Raw genomic sequence first — 22064 nt, forward strand, 5'->3', positions numbered from 1 at the left:
GTACACATGCCTAACCCATGAAGGACACACATAATACCTAACTCATGTAGGACACATAACTAATCCATGTTGGACACAGGCGTAACCCATGAAGGACACAACTAATCCATGTAGGACACATGCCTAACCCATGAAGGACACACATACCTAATTCATGTAGGACACATAACTAATCCATGTAGGACACATAACTAATCCATGTATGACACATGCCTAACCCATGAAGGACACAACTAATCCATGTAGTACACATTCCTAACCCATGTAGGACACATAACTAATCCATGTATGTCACACATAACCCATGATATACAATATATATTTTCTTCAATTCCATTTACAAGATATTGAGTAACATATTGCACCCAGAAATGTTAAGAATATAAAAAATGCACAAAACTTAATCATTTCATTCATTGGTTTATAATTTCTAACCTTTGTGTTGCCAAAGGGTCCCTTATACTGTCAAATTGTTGGTGTTTCAATACAGAGTTCCTGCAATAAACAAGCAAACAGACTGCTTGCTGTCCATTTCTGGTTTCTAGAATGGTCTATGTTAGTAAAAACTGTCATCTGCATCCAATATTTGCAATGTCTAGTCTAATAATTCTAAAACAAATTTAGCATATAAATAGGAGGAACTCTTGTATACATGTGATTTTATTTAAATCCAAAATGTTTGGAATTATGAAGATTTTCACAGATGGTGAACATCACATCTGTTGCTTGAAACATAGACTGACCCAAGCAAATATGGTGACCATGTTGCTAAAGAAACTCCCATTTGATTCAAAATGCCAGCAAGTTGACAATGTTTGGAACCTCCTGTTGACAGTCAGGTTATAAATTATAAATCAGTGAATGAATTGTCTAGGCCATGTGCATTTTTTAATATCCTAGATATTTTCTGTTTTTAAAATTGTTAAGAGGGGTACAAACAAATGGGATGGTGTGAGAATATACTGTGTGTACTGGTGTACTGTATAGCCAGGATTGTGATAATGTGATATACATGCATGTATACAGGACTGATGCAAAGTGATTTCCTCCTCCTGTCTAAATTAGTTAAAGTGATCTGGAAAATAGGGAAAATAAGTTAGAGGTCAAATTTGTTAATGTCAAAAAAGGTTTGTCAATGACTGTGGTTTTACTTGTTCAAGTATTAATAGTCATTGCACTTAATAAAAATATTGATAACTATTTATCTTGAATCAGACAACTGCTGCATAACTGCATACTAGCAATACATGGTAAACTTAAAACTGTTCCCAAAAATGGGTGACCAGTTCCCATTTATTATCTCATCCCCCTGTTTTTTGGTGAAATATTGGATAAATTTATTGCTCTCTTCATAGATTTAAGTCTAATGTTGCAGTGTTTGTTTTGGGGCTTGAAAAAGCTTCAAACATTACTAATTTCCTGGAGTTTAACTGTTGTATGACTGATAGTAAGATTATAACTCTGTGCATACAGTACATTTGCTGTGGGTTTATGGTAGAGCTGTGGGTTTATGTGTGGGTTTATGGTAGAGCTGTAGGATTATGGTAGAGCTGTAGGTTTATGGTAGAGCTGTAGGATTATGGTAGAGCTGTGGGTTTATGGTAGAGCTGTGGGTTTATGGTAGAGCTGTAGGATTATGGTAGAGCTGTGGGTTTATGGTAGAGCTGTGGGTTTATGGTAGAGCTGTAGGATTATGGTAGAGCTGTAGGTTTATGGTAGAGCTGTAGGTTTATGGTAGAGCTGTGGGTTTATGGTAGAGCACAATCCACCATGTCATTTTTACTTCCAAACTTACATATTTGTAAAACTCAAATTAAATATAGAGGATTCTAACATGGTGTCACAGTGTGTTTGTTCCATGAGAAAGAGTAACCAGATTTAAGCTATTCATGTTTTCAGGAATTTCTTGTAAAGAATTAACTTCCATTTAGTGTCCTTATAAGTAGAGCTGTTCAGGTGCTGTAGAAAAGTTTGATTCTTGGACAATCTTATATTTCCAAAATATTATTTAAGCAGTTGTTATTTGTCAAAGCAGAACACTTTTACAGCATCAGGATACAACATAAAATAAAAGTTAACCTCTCCACTCATTTTCATGAAGTAGCAAGTAATACATTTTTAGTAAAATAATTAATCGGGCTTGTTTTCAATTCATACTTATACAACTCTCCCTGTTTTAGTACAGTAGTCAGGGTCTATAACAGCTGATCATGTTATATACCAAACATGGGCATAACCCAAATAATCATACAGTATGTAAACAAGTGTACTTTTCTATTTATGCATGTATTTGGTAAACATACTGCCAGTCAAATGTATAGCAATACTAATAGAACAGTGACAATCTGATTTTAATCAGATTGCACTTTGTTATGACAGGTATGTCAACATTTTGAAAATTCATTTCTGCATTTCATCAGCACAGTCAAAGTTTTCACTGATAAATTTTTGTGTGAAAAGCCCAATAGGCACCTCTTTTAGAACACAGAAAGGTCCCGATCAGAAATTAGAGGGGCCCCATGCATTGGGCTATCAGAGTTTTTGAGTTGTTAAGTCGATACTACTTTATCTTGATTCTTTATTTAAAAAGATATATTTCCACAGTTAGGTTTGATGTACTTTATTTCACATATGAATTCTACTTGTTTATTACAGTTTGAGAAGAAAAAGAGAATGTAAATTTTCATTATGAAATTATAAATATACGAGTCTTAACAAAGGTCCCTTCTGACCAAAAAGCCTTTATGCTCTTAACCCTCCAAGCATTATTGTGCTGTCTTTTTGACAAAATGATTTCCTATGCACAGATCATGCATAAAGTGACAGGATCTAAATTGGTGTTCAAAAAAATTAAAAATTATTGGAATCCTTCATGTATGAAATGTAAATGTGATCTGGATCAGTAATTCTTTTATATTTTATTATTTTTGAATCTTTGTATGTATATTGCACACTAAAGCATGACATATCTTGATTGTCAACCAGAATGAGGAAAATATTTAGTTTTGCCCTATATCATGTATGTGATGCAATGCAGTGTACAGCCTTGATTAATTTTACTTTGCTTTCATAGTGTGACAGTAGTGAGTCATTTTTGACAGTGCATTGATCATCATATGTTACACAATGCTTGAATTGTTTCTGTAAACCAGTGCTTGACTGTTTCTCTGGTCTTTTCTGTCAGTATGCTGCACCTGATTATGACCAATAACTTTTCTTTTGATCTTTGAAAAAAAACTGAAAAGTGGCAACTGTGAAAGTATATCTTTCTGATTTTTTTGTTGGCCCTGAAAAGGGCTGTTGTAAGGTTTGCCTTGTTGATGTAATTCTGACTGGCATCAGATTCCTCTTCGTTGTGGTCACTCTCAAAAAGTTGTCCGTGTCCTTGACTTTCTTTCTTTACTCTATAACAGGACTCTCCTACACTGCACTTCCTCTCAGCATTTCTGTTACCATGTCCTTCTGCATAGGCAAAGATGATTAGCTTGTCTTTCACAGTGTATCAGTTTCTCATATGGCCCATTTTGGTACAGTGTCTCAGTTTCTCATATGGCCCATGTTGGTAAAGTGTATCTGTTTCTCATGGTCCATGGTGGTACAGTGTATCAGTTTCTCATGGTCCATGTTGGTACTTTGTCTGACTTGATTCATTCAGATTCAAAATTGAACACAAAATGCTGTGTGAAAGTTGAGGCCCTGTATTTATACTTATTTGGACTATAATGACACCTCTGAAATATATCTTTGTGTCCAAGTTTGAATTTACCAAGACATAGCATCATTAATTATGCATGGCTGGTACAGGTTATTTTTAAAACCACAGTGCTTAGTCAAATAAATATTAATAACTGTATCATAACAAAAAAAGTATTAAAAATGCATGTGTGTGTGTGTGTGTGTAATTTAAATTTTTAACGTAGCTTTAACAACTTGAGTCATCCACCCAAATTAAAAATTGAACACAACAATAAGACTCCTTCACATGTTACAAGCATGAATAATTCTTAGGTAAAGAAAATTGTATGCACTCTACTTGACCCAGGTCACAGTTAACCATTTTCTGTAAATTCTCTTAATAGGAAATTTCCCTTGTGGAAGTTTCTACGGTTGGAATCAAGGTTGTGTCTTTAACTCATGTTTACTACTAATAATGATCTGAATATTTATTCAATAGTGATAGAGAAATAATATCTATGTATTTTTTTGTTTGCAATATAAATGTCACTGGTGCACCATTAACTTGATTTTGGACAATGGTCAAGTAAACATACAAAGATACATATATAATCATTAAGAAAAGCCAACAAATAATAGAAACTAAATATAAATAACACATAAAATGTCACAGATTTATGTTGATTGTTAGATGGTTTTATAATACTGACATCATTCATAGTGTATTGTGGGGTTATTGTATGGTTTCTTTGTCCCTACATTGACTGTGAATGTTAATCCCCTCCTTCAAACTTAATGAACTCTGAATAGAATACAATACTTCTGCTGAACACTGACCTGACCCTGGTTTGCAAGCATTGAAAAAGTATGTAAATTTATCATTTCTTTATTTCATACAGTAATTTATGACTTGAAGAAATAAGGATTTTTGAAGGGAAGTACTCTTTTTTTGACAGTATCTTTGATACATGGTGTACCATGTTCTGTCATAAACCAACAGCACTACATGTATTTGAGAGCATCAAAAGGTACTAAATGGCACAAAAGATTATTTTTAAATATGTGTCTGCTGTGTTATGCTTATAACTGTATGTGTTATAAGTAAAAGACATGCAAGATTCATTATTTTGGGGCAGATGAGTTAAATTGGGAAATTTTGGGGAGGGGAGAGCAGAGTTTTCTTTCCTGGTGTACTGAAGCAAAATTTCATGGACGAGGGCAACTATTTCACACAAATGCCATCTAACATGACGCCTGGGTTTAATATGAACTTGAAATTAGGTATTCATGTCAATGAGGTATGTAAAGAAAACTTGGAACAATGTATGAATATGTTTCAGGCTCCTTTCTCGGAAGAGTTCATATTCAGATCATGTATGCTGCCATTACTTGTTCCCATCTACGGGTTTGGATGGTCAATATTAATCTGTCCACTTTTCTTTGGAGTTGGTAAGTAAAAAGTATTTTATTCATTTAAAATTTAACTTTCAGAACTTGCTAGAAATTCAGTTAGCCATTGAAACAAATCACAGAACTCCAGAAAAAGTTGTTGTCCATTCTGAAAATGTTTGCTTTGGGACAGAAGAGCAGGTGGCAAATTCAGATGCTGGTACCTTTATCTGAATACAGTGGAACCCAACTATAACGAGATAATTGGGGTCCAAAAAATTGGATCGTGTTAATAACGGGGTTGCATTAATGCGGGTTTTTATAATATTTTACTTTTTTCAGAGAACAACTCATTGGCACATATACATGTGTGTGATTAGGATTTTTAATGTAGCTTTAAAAAAAATTCAGCCATATTGCTACGATATCTGCAGTGTGGCAATTTATAGTGATGTCTAGCACTGGGGCATCATGCCGCAGACATTTAGCATGATGTCCCACCAAGTCACATTATCCTGACACCAGGCTGACCAGTCCTAACACTAACCTCTTAATGCTGAGCACCAAGTGAGGCTGCTGTTAGTACCATTTTTATATGTCTTTGGTATGACTCGGCTGGGTTTCGAACCCATGACTTCCTGCTTCCAAGGCCGACACTCTAACCACTAGGCCACAGGAGCGGTAACAGCACATACATTTATGTCTAATGTATATGATGAAAATAGGGTATCAACATTGTTTACTATTGTCCCATCGTGGCATGCAGTTCATCCATAATGCATGTAATTCCATTGAAAAAATGCACACAGATTTACAATATTCAGTAATTTTTCCCCAGATCATTATGTCTGAATTCAACATCTAATATATAGCATTAACAGAGTATTAACACCGTTTAATTGCTGTGTGATATCGTACCGTTGGGACTTGCAATTAATCCATAATACATGTAATTCCATTACAATAATTGCATACATATTTAAACTATTCAATAATTTGGTCACAGATCATTATTTGTCTGAATTCAATGGGAAAAATTAACAGCAAAATTAGGTTAAGAAAGATGAAGCACATGTAGGGTTTATTATGTTCCAGGGTCTATGAACGGTGTCTGTACAAATTTCATGCTGCTAAAATTTTCTCATATGTGTTTCCATGTACATTTATCTATTGTAAATTTCCAATAATTAATGCTTGTATGCCTATTCGTTTGAATAACTACTGCAAGAATAATTAACAATCAGCACATGCTTTCAGCGTGCATATAACTTTTACTTAAGATTTTGTGAATATCCAAAGAAATGTATGAAAACTACTATACTAATTTTTGCACAAAGTGCAGAGAACAACTTGCATTTGTGAATTTGCTTTTCCTTAACTGTAAAATATTTTTATAAAAAATAGGAAATTAATGAGTTCATAAGCAAACACCATACACATGATAAAACTCCATAACTAAGTGCAGTAGACCTGCAATGGTCACTTTTATAAAAAAAATTTAAGCTGAACGCATGTACAATTTCATACCCTTTCAGTTTCCAGCTAATAAAGCGGATATTCTTTACTGGTCAACTGATTGCATCTAATAACACTGCCAAGCCCAGAAAACATGTTGGTGGCTTTCGTTTTTTGATGTTTATTAAATTGTGAGAATCTTTTATCAACCACCACATTGTCTGCTGCTTGGTTGCATATGCAGTTAAAGAAGAAACACATGTTGGCTATTGTTTGATTGTTTGAGCAATGATTATATACAGAATTAATTGAAGACAATCACAAAGACGACTTACTGGTTTTACTCATGGATCAGTAATAAGAAACATTTCTTTTAATGTTTTTTTGCCAGACATTTGAAGAACTTGGTGAAATTGTTTAATTTCAGAAGCTATGCCATGATCATATTATATTAAAATTCATATGCGAACTCTTCCCCCAAAATGATAATAAACATTTTACACACTATTTCTCATACTTTAAAATAAAATATTTATTCCTGGTACGAGAAAAATACACGTACATGTATTTAAAATTTCAGGAACCACACCACGATCGTATTATATTCAAATTCATATGCAATCTCTTCCCCAAAATGAATATAATTAATTTGTTATACACTATTTCACGTCTTTTGAGCAAAAAATATTTTTTCATGTTTGAATGAATATACAAAATTTTGGGAGTCACGTCACAACTGCCTTATATCCAAATTCGTGTTATGGGGTGTGTTATGGCAGGGTTGCACTGTATTTACATTGTTCAATTGTAGCTTACCAAGCAGTAAAAACAGTTAAGCTTATGGCGTGACCCTGCAGCAATTGCTTGGAGTCCATCTTTCTGATCTGGTTTTAATCAAACATGGAATGTGGGTTTATATCATAAAAATCTTGGATGAATTCAATAAGGTGTGAGATCCATGCATGTTATTGAAGTGATCTTGCATCTTATTGGTCATCCTTGTTGCCAGTCTGAAGGCCATATTTCTGATCCAATGTTGATTAAGTAATCATGCATCCAACCGGTTGAGCTTGTTTCCACTATGCAAGCCACATTTTTGATCAAACTTTGAATATATGCTCGAAAAATTAAGATATCAGATAAGTTCAGAAATGAACGAGATCTATCCTTGGTAGCTGGATTGTGTCCTGAGGCCAAGTGGTCTAAGGCACTTGCCTTTCTGGATCACTGACATTGAACCTCAGTCAGAGTGGTTTTGAGTCTTGGGCTTGGCCAGTGTGGGTATGTGAGAAAGCTTGGGTTGGTGGTTCTTCCCAGGGTTTTCTTGAGTTCTTCCTCCAGCAGATATACTAGCTATCATGTGCTGAAAAATTTCATTAAACTCGCAACAGCAACAGCTTATGATTTTGCAGCTGCTTGGCTAAACATGTTACCACTTAGAGCCTTCTTTCTGGTCTGATTTTGATCAGACTTGAAATATGAGCCAATATCATCATCTGTGGATATTAATGAGGTAATGTTACATATGATTGGCTGCCATTGTTACCACTGTGGAGACCAAAATAGTTGTTTGCATATAAAAGCATAGGCAGTAACCTATGGTCAGCACTATTGAGAATCATAGGTTTTAAGTTGTGAAGAGAGTTATGCCCGTTGTAAAAACTTAAAAGGTAAACCTGAGACCTTCATAGCACTTACCTATTAATTATTCAGCATGATGATTTATGCAGTATTTGAAAATTTTGATGAAATCAATGGTTTATGAGATATTTAAGTTTTAATATTGATGTCAAATAGGTCTACTAGGGCATTTACAAACTGGCAGTTTCACTCACTAGAGGCACGTCATATCATTGGAGATACTCAACATTGTGAATCATTACCTTTCTAAAATTGTCAAATATGTAGTTTCTTAGGATTGTTTTCTTATTGTGTACTCATATTTTTATGAAACATACCTCATATATTTTATGTTACATAGTTTTATTTAGAACAAAACCTTGAATGAGGAAGATTCATATGCATCTGTTGTTTAAAAAAGATACTTTAAAAAAAATTCTCTTAGTAAAACATGGTTCTTATTATTAACATGACTAGGTAAAACATGATTCTCTTAACAAATACTCACATTGATATTAAAATCCCATTGTTGTTGAAGCTGTTATTAGCTACATGTACAACAAATGTATTTACACATATTTTTTTTAAAAATGTAGGTTCAAGTCACAACATGGAGACTGTGTGGGTGTGATTTGGATTTGTGATGTAGTTTTAACAATTTTGTAGTCGTATCACTATGATGTCTGCAGTGTGGCAGTTTATAGTGATGTCTAGCACTGGGGCATCATGCCGCAGACATACAGCATGATGTTCCACCTTGTCACATTATCCTGACACCAGGCTGACCAGTCCTAATACTAACCTCTTAATGCTGAGTGCCAAGCGAGGCAGCTGTTAGTACCATTTTTGTAAGTCTTTGGTATGACTCAGCCGGGGATCTAACTCACTACCTCCTGCATCTGAGGCGTTCACTCAAACCACTAGGCCACCGGAGCAGTACACAACATGGAGAGATAGGTTGTGAGTAGTTGCTGAAAAATAGTGTGAAGGATATCAGGTTACAGCTAAAAGTGAATGACATTATTTTACATTAAATATGATTGGGGAAAGACATAAAATTAAACTTCAAGAATAACAATAAGAAGGAAGGAACAAATAAGAAATAGGATGATTAAAGTAGGGACTCAGTGATTGGGTGTGTGTAGTCAAAACATCATGAAAATAAAATATCAGAATTACTGATTTTATTATTTATTTTATCCACTGTAAGTCACTTGTAAACTCAGTTTACTGAATCTTCACATTCCTGAGAGAGAGACCTGTATGCAGAATTGCCAAAGACAGAAGGTTTTTTTAACAGATAAATGGACTGGTAGTATGGCTACTCACCATCCCCATCCCATCCCACCCAAAACTCTTAACTTCCTCACCCCCAGCCTCACCTGCCCCAGAAATTACTGACAATTTCAGATCATGGGTACCACCCAGGCCCTGAACCAAAATAGAAGATAAACAGTGTGATTAGTCTTGGAATTTTCCCACATTTCAGCAAATAAATCAAATTCAGTTTTCGTGGACAATTATTAACTGATTATCAGACATCTGCTGTTAATTGCAGGGCTATAATTGGGGCTGTTAAATATGACACTCCATTTCAGATGGCTCTTTGTAATATAAATGATACCTTTCCGAAATTGTCAGTTATCAATTGTCCAATTATCAGACATAAACTTTGAATTAATTGCTAGGGAACAATTAGAGCTCTTAAGTACTGTCATCATCCATTATCGGATGGCATCATGGATTATAAATGACACCTAAACACGCGGGTATTGAATATACAAGACTAGTTTGGAATTATTACTACATGATTGCTTTAAAGATGATCCTTTATTGGTATCAGACAATTACTGTTATTTAAGAAAAATTGCTGTCTCTTGTGAAGAAAAGGATTAAGAAATATAACTTGGCTTTTAGCGGCAATTCTGGCAAGATTATAACACACAAGTCAGCACTAAACATAAACACATGCAAAACATTTTAATGAAATTGAAAAAGGTGTCATAAGTTTTTAGCTATACTTAATGAAAATGTACACATCATTTAAAACAAATGCAAGACAAAAAGGTTATTATGCGTATTGTGAACAGTTCTGCAAGCTCATGCATGTGGATCAGACTGCGTAAACAATATTTTCTTAGCTGTTTCTGTGGAGGTCACATTTTGATGGTAATTAAATAGCCACATGTTTGTGATCCAAAGAACAAATGTGTATTAAGTGTACAGATGAAATACCTAGCAAATTAAGATTCCCATTTTTAAAACATAGCATTCAGTTATACCTTTAAAAACTTTATAAAAGCATAACTTTAAAATGCAGGATACAGTAATTTCAGTAAAACAAATTATATATGTTAACAAAAGAATACACCTTGTGGATTAAATTTATTCATATGTAATTTGAAGCAGAAGAAAATATGTAAAATAAAATATAACATTTAAATAAAAAAGCGTTAACTTAGCTAATATTTAATATATAACATGGGGAATGGATCAGTTGTGTTGACCTTAACAACTAGGTAGGTTTTGTCTGAGAGTTTCTGATGTGCAACAGTAACCTCATTGGAAAAAATATGTATGAAATGGCTGGAGAAAAGAAATCCAAAAAAACTTTGGTAGGTCCCATAGAGGCCACTGAAAGAGAGACACACGCATGCACTCATAAAACAGAATACCAATACATGACAACTCTGATAATTTGATTATTCAGCTCAAACTAAAAAGAGACACTAATATAAGAGACACAAACACATAAAGCGAACATCACAAAAATGTGAAAATATCCCAGAAGACCTAAGGGCGTAGGTCACAACCTTTTCAAAACTTTAAAGGGAGGAAGGGGAAGGAAAGCTGATTGATAGATATCATACCTAAGGAAAGTGAGTATGAACCTGAATCACATAGCCATGAAAACTACAATTAAGGCACTTTAGAAAAAACTTTACTTCTTTGTAACTTTTTATTACTAAACCTTCAGTTAGCTTGAAAGTTATGTGTGGACTCCTTCCTTGTTCTAACCAGCTGTATATGCTGGGATGGACAGGGAGGGGGCCACAAATAACATTGCTGAAGGTCAGAAGTCCTTCATATTTGAGTCCACCTCAGTAAATAAGGAGGAACTCAGCAGTAGAGGGTTGAAAATGGCTGAAATTTCAAGAACATGTTTTAATCATTTTCAAAATTGTTATTAACAATGACATTTTGATATACTTTGTAAAGTAGCCTGAATCTTAGTAAGTTAAATAGTTTCTGGGACTTCTGTCATCTGCTGTGGTGTTGGTCATTGGCTTGTACTAAACAACAGTATGCTATTTAATTAGAGGCCTTTATTTATATACATGTACTTTAATTTTCCATGAAGACTGTCATCTGCCTTGTTGTTAGTGCATGTGTTTTAAGAAAAACATATATGGAAGGCTTTCACTTAATTTGCCTTTAAAAAAGATTTTGCAGTTTTATACACCACTCCCTCAATAACTCGCACCCTGATAACTCGCGAATCCACTTATAATGCAGGGTTGGGCATGGATCCCATTTTTTTAAACCAGAAAATTCCACAAAACTTGATCCCTATTTGTTGAACTTGAAGAAAATCGAGATCAAAATTGGTAATGGAAACTTTGATGTATCGCTCGTTTTATTGTCGAAAACAGTAAATATGACTGGGAAATTTTAATCAACACTATGAAATATCAAATTTAAAAATAGGTCATACGATTTTTTATTTTCTTTCCAAACAATATTCCTAGTACACCGCAATTAACGATATGTAAGGAAATTCCAATCAATGAAAATGTCACTCACGCAGTGTGGAGGCAGTACTTTAATAAATAAATACAAATTAAATAATTTTTTTATCAATTGAAATTTGTTTTCTACTTCTTTCTTTTTGTTCCTTTTAAGTGTAATCATCAGAAATGCAATGTGTCCTCTTGTAATTAAACATAAAATGCATCAATCTACCATAACAGCTATGTCTGCGAGCGTTTCTCTGAGAACCTAATTAAGTGCCGACTGTGTTTTGATAACTGACTTCCAGAAGTATTAGTTGTATTGTTGCACTTGAATTAAAAGCTGGCCTCCTTTGTATTATCACATTAATTGTCTTTTGAATCAAATAAAGGAGGTGGAATAAAAGAAAAGTTAAAAGGCACAAAAATCCTTCAAACTTAAAATCTAGCAGCCTCGGTCATATGTCGGGTGAACTCACTTCATTTGATCAATCGAACACTTATAAATGTTATTGTGTATGTAACATAAACTACCTTAAATTAACCAACTCTTTCATAACTGTGATCAAAGATAACAAGGCAGCCAAGCAAAATGAATATTTCGTAAAATATGAGTTTAATGTCACAGATACGGACCATTATGGGCAAGCGAGTTTCAGAGAATTCCTGAACTGGCACTTAGAGATATCCTCAAGGATGATAAGAAGTTTCATTATTGCTTCCCATGAAATCATGACATCAATATTGTACTAATTGAGCAATACAAAAATAGAGTTTCGACATAGACGATTGTCTCATGAAATAAATGTTGCATGTTTTTGAAAAAAAGGAATCTTGTTTGATGGTGTATCAATAGTTAGTCTAGTTCCCTGCTCTGTGGACTTACGATATGGCAGGATAATATTAAACACCACTACGGGAACCAGACTCATCAAGAAAATAAAAAGCAGTGACATAATACACAGATTTGTTTATGCATACACGTGATAGTTGTTGAAACCAGTTGGAATGATCTTTCATATGTTGGACATTTGAAAATAAATGTTATTTGAACAGAATAACGAACAACTTCATTAGAAAAAGCACGTTATTAAAAATTATTATCGACGTGATTGTAAAATGAGGCTTCAGTCAGTAAACATCTGAGTTTCCTAACGCTGCTCTGCCCCTCCCCCTCCCATGGTTTTCTCGATGTCAAAGCAATTTTTGTAAATTTTTGGAGGTTCCTCTGTAACTTGCGCCTAGCTTATAGTGTGGTCTATATTTGTGGACACTGTTGTGCACAAGTAATTGAGGGATAGGTGTATTGTTATGAACAACCACTTTCACATTGTTATTTCACAAAGCACCATTTGGCTGGTACTGTTATGAACAACCACTTTCACATTGTTATTTCACAAAGCACCATTTGGCTGGTACTGTTATGAACAACCACTTTCACATTGTTATTTCACAAAGCGCCATTTGGCAAGTACTGTTATGAACAACCACTTATAAAAATATATGCCCTTAAATGTCAATAATTTATGGGTTTTTTTTAAAACTTGCATAAGCTTGGGTTACATTGCAGTGAAATAAAGGTATAAAAAAGTGAATTTTCAGAAGAAAACTATCTGATTTGATCGTGAAAAATCATGTTTAATTGTTCATCATTTCTGACGACGTTTTGTATATTTGGTTAATTGTTACACTAGATGCTGTCACCAATTTACAGTTGGATTGTAGCAATTAAGGTTAAGTGCCCTAATAAGGGTAACAACAGCAGTGACGAGGGAAGGGCTTCATTAATGACTTTTGTTTTGGAGTGCACAGTTTTTAGTATTTGGTCACAATGCTTCCGTTTTCTGAGTCATAGCATGCACATACTGTTATTTTGATTTGGCATATTTGACAAATATGTGCACTCATAATTGTAATGACACATCAATTTATTTAAATGTAAATGTATGCATATGTTTTAGGAATCAATTATTGTGATAGACAAGGACCACTTTTTGTCACTAAAACAATGATGTTCAATCAGTGCTTTGTTTTAAAGAAGCTGTTCAAGTTGCACAAGATAAATAAAACTTGGTTTATTTCGACTTTCAATCATCATTACTTGATTCGGGGAATTTTTAATTTTATTTTTTATGCAAGACTGTCAATGCATGACATTATTATATAATAGCCTTTATGGTTCAGTATGAAATCATTGAATATTTTTTTTTATATCTCACTGCACATATTCTAATTATATCTTCTGTTTCAGCCCATCTTCATCATATGATAGAGAAAGTTACACAGTTGAAGATGGATGTCGATAGTGCTTTAAAGCAGTCATGTAGGTTAATTTCTTTTTCTCTGCTTATTATTGGTGTTATAACATGTGAAAACATTCTGGAGCCTGTCTGATTTGATTTCTGAATATGCTGGATCCCTGCCAATTTTGGTTGCCATGTTTAGGAATCTCCATACATATGAGTGTTAGAGGGCCAATTTCATTAGACCTAGAGCCAGCAACTATATTTTCCCTTGATGCCACAAAGAAGTACTTTCTCCCTGTGAAGATCAACCCATATACTCTACATCATTCTGGCTTGCCTTCCAACCATATTGCCTCTTTTAAGTGGAAACGCCTCAAGTCTATTTTTTCTAGATTACGATGAAATTCATGCTGAGAATGACTTCCTCCTCCCCAATCAGCCTCAATGATGGTTTCATAAAATTTGAAATATGATTTGATCGGGTGATGAAATGAGGTGGCGTAGTACATCATTGTAATGATGAGATGATGTAAAGTCTTGCATAAACATTGAGTTTGATTGGTCGATTGAAACATGCCTCCAGTATTAGTGTTTGTTGAAAGTATGATGTTCATGATAATCCTTTTAAGCTTACAATACAATATTTTTTTAATTAATGCAGAAAGTATCTCTAGATAAGTGTTGAGAAAGTGGGAAATGTAGCTTAACCAGTCCATAGTTTGACTGAAGCACCTACTGTTGGTAACAGCTCTATCAGTAAAACTTTTTACCACGCTGACTATTGATGGACATCTCACCGAAACACATGAGAAGTCTGGCTGAAAGAAACAAAATCAGCCTCAGTTTTTAGTCCCATTGTGGTTGAATTAAACAAGTTCAGTTGTAAATCATTTCTAAACTTCAGTTATCATTGTGTTTTAAACAAGTATTTGTAATGCATGTAGGCAGAATTCATTAGATAGGCTATGTAGATTTCATAGAGCTTAATTTTTGTTTTAAATAGTTTCTTTTGACATCACTAGCAATTATAATTGCTGTAAAAATCATTTTATGCCTCAATATAATTGTGTGCATGTTTGTAAGGTTCAAAGTAGAAAATCAGGACTTTCCATTCAGATGCATAATCAACACATTGTTGATGGCAAAAGAAATATTTTAAAATGCATTCTGTGCTGTTATACAGTACTCATTCCTTATTATGCCAAGCAATGGGCCTCCGCTAGGCTTCGCATTTGTCACCAGATGTGAAAGGATTTTGAAAGTGGTGCTATTTTTTACTGACTGGCAAAAGTTGCTGGTGACAAAATTTTATAAAGTAAATTTTTAATTTTTCATTGATATAAGCAACGTGGTCCACAAAATAGCTGTTTTCACTCTCTGCAGAAGTCACTGGATCATGTCAGTAGATGATGAATGAGACATTTTTCTAAGATTATTGCAGTTACTGCAAGCTGTCATTTGGTTTGAGAAGCAGTTAAATGTGATTAGTATGAAATAAGGAATGGCTGGTGGATATACTCTGTTGTTGAACAGGTCGGAAAATAAATTCAGTGTTTATTGCAAACTGTGAGTGTGAGATGCACTTGGGACTGCTTAGTGTTTTCAGGATTATTTACTTAGATAACATGTTTTTGTGGTCTGAACTTAACTGAGTAACTCAGGATGCCACTACAAGGATGCCAGTCATCGACTGTAAAGTACCTGAGTCGCTTATATCAATGAAAATTAAAAATTTACTTTATAAAACAAGTCTGTATCCAGCACAAAGAATATGGGTAATAGAGCTCTGAAAAACAAAGATTTATATCCAGCTGGATCTGAGGCAGCTACCAGGTTACTTGTTGCCCCTATTTCTACTGCAGACTGAGAGAGGGTTCAGTCACCATAATCTGATCAAAACAAACTTACAAAATTCTATGGGTATATCTATTCTGAAAAATTTAATGAGAATTTCTATTGATGGGCACAGTGTTGCGAATTTCAATTTCAAGAAGGCATTTAAGAAATGGTCTTGGAAAAAATGAGACAGATATTGATGAAGTGTCAATGACATTGTACATAAAGACTAAGCAGTATTTTTTATTATCAGTTATAAAGACACATTCTTATTCATTCTTGCTTTTCAGATGTTGTACATTGAACATCACGTGTGTTACATTTATTAATAATTATTCTTATGCTTTGAAATCTAATAAAAGCATGTAATAACTTTTATTGTCATGTTTATATAGATTAAAAATAGGACCAATATAATGTACATATATATTTAAGTCCCTGCAGCGTGGCATAAAATGGCTTCTTTTGTCGAAAAGTGGCTCCAAATTTTTTAATTTTGTGAATTTCATGGTGCAAAGAAAAACATTTCCAAGGGAGGCCTTGAATCAGTAGAACAAATAACATAAACCCTGATCTTCAGGTGCATTATGCAAAAGTAAGTCGGGTTCTGTGTACTTCTTCCTCTTTTGCTTGGTTGAAGTGTTGCAATAGTAGAAATTTTATTATGACAAAATAACCTTGTCAACAACTGATATTTTACTGTCTCGTTATGTTAAATTGTATTTTACTAACACAAATACTAATTAGACTTTAGAAACAAATATAAATCTTTTAACCTAATTCAGAAAAAACTCAAATTACTTCATGAATAGTATTTACTGTTAACCTCAGAAAGTGGTAAAGTTTCAGCCTTCCAAAAATGGATGAAGAATACTTGTCAGAGGCAGATCATCTCATCCCACTTAAGTTTTCAGCATGGGTTTTCACTTCACAGTGTTTCACATTTATGTATTGGGCGTAAAATCATAAGTCTGTGCCAGAGCCACAACATTACTTCAGAAGATTTGTTTTACTGCAAATTTTTCAGTTGTATAAACATAAACATAAGTTTTATAACTTAAAATCTTCCAAAATGAACTATTTAGGGCAGAGTTATCAGTTGGTTTAATTGCAAAATGGTATTTGGGGGGAATGTAGTTTACATTTTGTGGCAAGGTAAAGTCAGTTTCACTGTCCTGGCATGTTGAAGTGAAATTTCATTCACAGGAGCAACTATTTTGCCCCAAAGTGCCCCTAACTTGACTCCTGTCATGTCCTTTCTTTAGTGCAAGTAGTTACCAAAGTAATGAATTGGTTCAGTTTGTAGCTAACTTCAGTCAAAACAACAACTTTGACGTTTGAAAATATCAAATATTTCATGTCTGCCAAATTACAATGCAAGGTTACTGGCAGTTATTATTATAGTATTTATTTAAGGTTGATTAATGACAAAAGAGATTTATTTTCTAAATATATAAAAAACATAGCAACAAAATTTAGTAACAGTGTAAATGAATTAACAGTTTAAAAAGAAAAATAAATCCAAGTAAAGAAAAAAAATTATTTAACATAGCAAGATGGAAAATAATAGTTGAAGACTAAAAGTTAAATGAAAGCAAGATCCAGAGCAGAAATTTTAGTAGTCCAGCCCTATCCTGGTAAACTAAAAATTCAAATGTGTTGATGTTGCATAGGGTTAAATTTTGTAATTCTAGGACCTGTAGAGTTTACCTGTTCCTAAGGGGCAGTGTTTTATTAGGAGGGACCAGTTTACTCCATGCATTGTCTTTTCATATTTTTCTCAGAATTAAACACCATTTTCATCAAACTCCATTCACAAATGTTTGATTTTTGTTTCAGTATTCCAGATGGGTTACACTACAGTATTTGGGTTCTACACAGCATTTATATTTTTAAGAACAGGTATGTGTTAAGAAGGTTTATGTTCATTTCATTCACATAGCTGCCGTTGCTATCATCTGACATTATTTTAGAAAGCAGCAACAATTTTACTCTTTTTAATTCCTGAGAGGTACAGTTTTGCTCATTTAGTACCAGATAGGTAGTTTTATTCCTTTAATATCAGAGAGGTACAGTTTTACTTATTTAATACCAGAGGTACATTTTAATCATTTAATACCAGAGAGGTTCAGCTCTTATTAATTTAATTCCAGCAATGTACAGTTTTACTCATTTAATACCAAGGGAGATTTAGTAAATTAATACCAGAGAAGTATAATTTTACTCATTTAATACCAGAGGTACAATTTTACTCATTTAATACCAGAGAGGTACAGTTTTTATTTATTTAATAACAGAGGTACATTTTACTCATTTAATACCAGAGAGGTACAAGTGCAGCATATTGTCATATCCATTCCTATATTTTTAGAAAAATGCCATCTGTATCTATGAAGACCTTATTGTTCATTAGCAATTATTTTCATTGTATTAGTTCAAACAAAATACAGCATCACGAACAGGGATATATTTCTTAACTGACTGTACTCGCTCTTGAGCTAATCTAGTTGTGTGAGATTCCATTATTGATATAATAATGATTTGATTACTCACACATTACAGCAGCAGAGAGGGTGCTACCAAAAATGAGTGTCCGACGGATAAACAAAAATACTCATTAAAATTTTGATAAACACGAACGACAAAAATGAAGTAACCAAAAAAACTAACCCAATTAGAGAAACTCCTGGTTTTGGTTAGAGGCTTTGGTTTGAAGTTACGCTTATATTTTTTTATTTTTTTTTTTTATTTTTCATATGGAGTTTTATTTGGCATAAATGGACTTTAAAGCAAGTGGTCTGTTCACCCTCTCTGTTGCTGAAAATGACCAAAACTGCTGATAATATGAGCTATAAACTTGTCTCAGCTGGTATACATGAAGTTGATTGAGCAGACATAGATAACCCATTGTATTCTGTTAAAATGGTAGGTAAATTTATTGACCTACATATTTGGGTAAGTAACTTTTTTAGACCACCACATTATTTGCCTGACTTGCGAACACTAAACCAAATGCATTTTTTAAGCACTGGACTTATTCCCACCCAGGCTTTCAAACTTGAACAGTTAAAGTTTTATGTTTCTGTATCCCGTTATCAGTTATAAATACACACTAATTATAAATTTTACTGCTATTTGTTTGAACTAATACGATGAAAATAATTGCTATTGAACAATAGGGTCATGTTTGTAGGAAATGTAGAATAGTATTCACTGGTCAACTGACTGCATGACAGTTGATTACTCCATAAAGCCATGTGCGATGTTGGTAGGTTTTTCAATTTTTGTTTGTTTTTGTTTTTGTCTTTTTTTTAATAAATCATTGTCCCATAATTTGAACAACCTTTAGTTGTTGTTTTTGTTGTTGTTGTTGTAGGGTTTAACGCCATTTTTCAGCACACATAGGCTATACATGGCAGCCAGTATTAATGGTGGAGGAAGAACCCGGGAAGAACCACCTACCCACGAGAAGCTACTGGCAAGCTTTCTCACATACCCACATTGGCTGAATCCGAGACTTGAACCCACGTAGAGGTGAGATGGCAGTGATCCATAACAGAGAGCACTTTAGACCACTCGGTCACTCGGGGCCCCCACAACCTTTAGTAGTGAAATTAACCTTGATTAGCAATTACATTATTATGGTTGGGTAAGTATTCATGAAGAAACATTTTTTACAAGAAATAATTAAATTCTGGTATGGTCCATATTGGTACTTTGTCTAACTTTATTCATTCAGATTCAAAATGCTATGTTAATGTTGAGGTCCTGTATTTATACTTATTTGGATTAGAATGACACCTCTGAAATACATGTATGTCTTTGTGTCCAAGTCGAAAGCTCCTCGTGTTCTACCCATGGTGGTAGACACTTTTACTTAAATATAAACTGAAGAATGGTATAGGTAAGTCCTTATGTTCTAGGAACAGTAACAGGCACCGGCTCAAATGTTGAGGACATCATTTCCTCCATTTTATTTCAACTCGATAAAAAATAATTATAGCTTTGTACAATGCTCATGTTGACATTGCTCATGTATTTGCATAACAATAATGTGTTACCTCAGTAATCAAATATCACAACTGGAATATCTTGTTTCTTTCAATAAGTAAGGAAATACTTCAATGATAATTTCCATCCTTTGTTTTTTCATGCGTAAGTCGAGTTTCATGAGAACAAGGGACCTCACCACTACTTTAAAAAACAAATAATGTCAGCAAAACATTCTGGGGGACAGTGGGCCACAAAAAGGCCACATGGGATACTGCACAGACTGCATCAAGTGCTCCCAGTGTACTTGGAAAAACAGTTGCATCATTTGTAATTTGTGGTCTTCCAGCACCTGGAATCCAGTTGGGGAGGCTGAGTACCATGATAGCTGGTTGCTTCCTCCCATCAGGGAGGTTGAGCACTGCAATACATTTGTACCTCTGGCGTGTTGACCCTTCCATTAGGGAGACAACATATCGCACACATGATGCACAGAGTGAAGATTATGTCTTTTCCAACTATCACTCATCGACCTCATGGTACGGGACCAGGGCCAGGACTGAGCTTCCCCCTTCTCCACCATCTCACCTTGTGCAGAATTTACAATCCATACACAGGACTGAGGCAGAGATAGGGACCACTTTTGTGTCTCCCCCCCCCAACCAACCAACCAATTACACCTATGAACCCATATGGGATGTGGGGCCTTCCAACTCCGGGACCTTGGTCCATTATGCTCCCATGGACTACTGGACCTTGCTGTACCAGTCAAAGTTATGCTGCTGTTCGTGTCCCACCATGACCACACCTTGTGGTTTCCTTTCAGAAGATCTTAAGGTGTTACATTATTGAAGGTAGATAGACATTCTCATCTCTCCATCGTGCCTCCTGATCAAACAGGGACTGTAACATATAGTGCTCCTATGCCCCCTCCACTATGAGGATAATGATGCCCTTTTCATCCTTGTTGACTCCAATGAGTTTGAGAAAGAAGCTGTGGCTATGACACCTTCTACCAGACTCACTCTTTCATCTCAGGTGGATGAGGAGGAACAGGTCCAGTTGTTTCATAAGGCTGTAAACAAGGTTTACCATTTGTTACCCCTTGACTTGTGCCCCAAACTATCCAGCACACAGTCCATAAAGATCATTTCCAGTTTGGCAAAGATCTCCAGTATACCACCTCAACCAGACCTCTTCTCCCACATTCTTCTATGATTGAGGAAATATCAGGGAGGTTTTCACAAGGTCATAATATTGCTCAACAACGTAAAGGGTGGTCTGTTCCTCCCTCTGTGCTGAGACCCATTATCTCTTCTTCAAACTACTGGGTACATTCCCCAAAGTGGCCTGTTAAACCTCCTCCTCTGGATGCTTATGTGACCACAGTCGGTGTTTCTGCGGGATCCAGGGCACACCTTCCCATCAAAACAATTGATGCAATGAAACAGAAAACCTGGTCAATGGTTGTTGTTGTTGTTGTTGTGGGGTTTAACGCCATTTTTCAACACGATAGGCTATACATGGCGGCCAGTATTAATGGTGGAGGAAGAACCCGGAAAGAACCACCAACCCACGAGAAGCTACTGGCAAGCTTTCTCACATGCCCACATTGGATGAATCTTAGACTCGAACCGCCGCAGACAGAGGTGAGATGGCAGTGATCCGTAACGAGGAGCGCTTTAGACAACTCGGCCACTCGGGGCCCCCTGGTCAATGGTAACTATAGCCTTGCATGCCAAACTATTCTCAGCTACTTCCTTTATTATGCTGAGAGAGGCTTCCTTGAATCCAGCCACATTACAACTTGTGCTGGAGGCTGTGGCCAAAACATCCAGGCGCGTGCTGTCTGTTGCCATGACATTATCAGCAGAATTTCTGCACATCTGCCGTGATGCTGCATTAGACTCACCGAAGGTCTTGCTTAACCACAGTAAATACTTTTAAAGGGCTGCTCCTGTAGAAGCCAAGACCCTTTTGGGGGGCCTCATTCCTACAGTGGCTTCTCAAAACTTACTCAGTCACCAACATCGATCTTTTATATCCACTCCTGGGCCATCGCAATTGACCAGAAAACAAGGTCAGGCAAATCATCCTCAGGGATCATCTGCCAAATTTTTCA

General features: G+C 35.0%; 1 protein-coding gene across 2 annotated transcripts in view; it reads left to right on the forward strand.

Annotated features, from left to right (window-relative positions):
• LOC149805118 (CAAX prenyl protease 2-like) overlaps positions 1–22064 on the forward strand; it is a 55154-nt gene that overhangs the window by 22122 nt on the left and 10968 nt on the right. Inside the window, exons 6-8 of one of the 2 annotated variants that reach the window (XM_089947523.1) lie at positions 5016–5124; positions 14122–14193; positions 17792–17854. In XM_089947523.1, the coding sequence (XP_089803649.1) occupies positions 5016–5124; positions 14122–14193; positions 17792–17854 (244 nt within the window). The remainder of the gene's footprint in view (positions 1–5015; positions 5125–14121; positions 14194–17791; positions 17855–22064) is intronic. The other variant, XM_089947529.1, reaches the window with a different exon arrangement.

The sequence above is a fragment of the Sinohyriopsis cumingii genome, chromosome 2, assembly GCF_028554795.1.
Source record: "Sinohyriopsis cumingii isolate HCF-2022 chromosome 2, ASM2855479v2, whole genome shotgun sequence".
Taxonomy (NCBI): Eukaryota; Metazoa; Mollusca; class Bivalvia; order Unionida; family Unionidae; genus Sinohyriopsis; species Sinohyriopsis cumingii.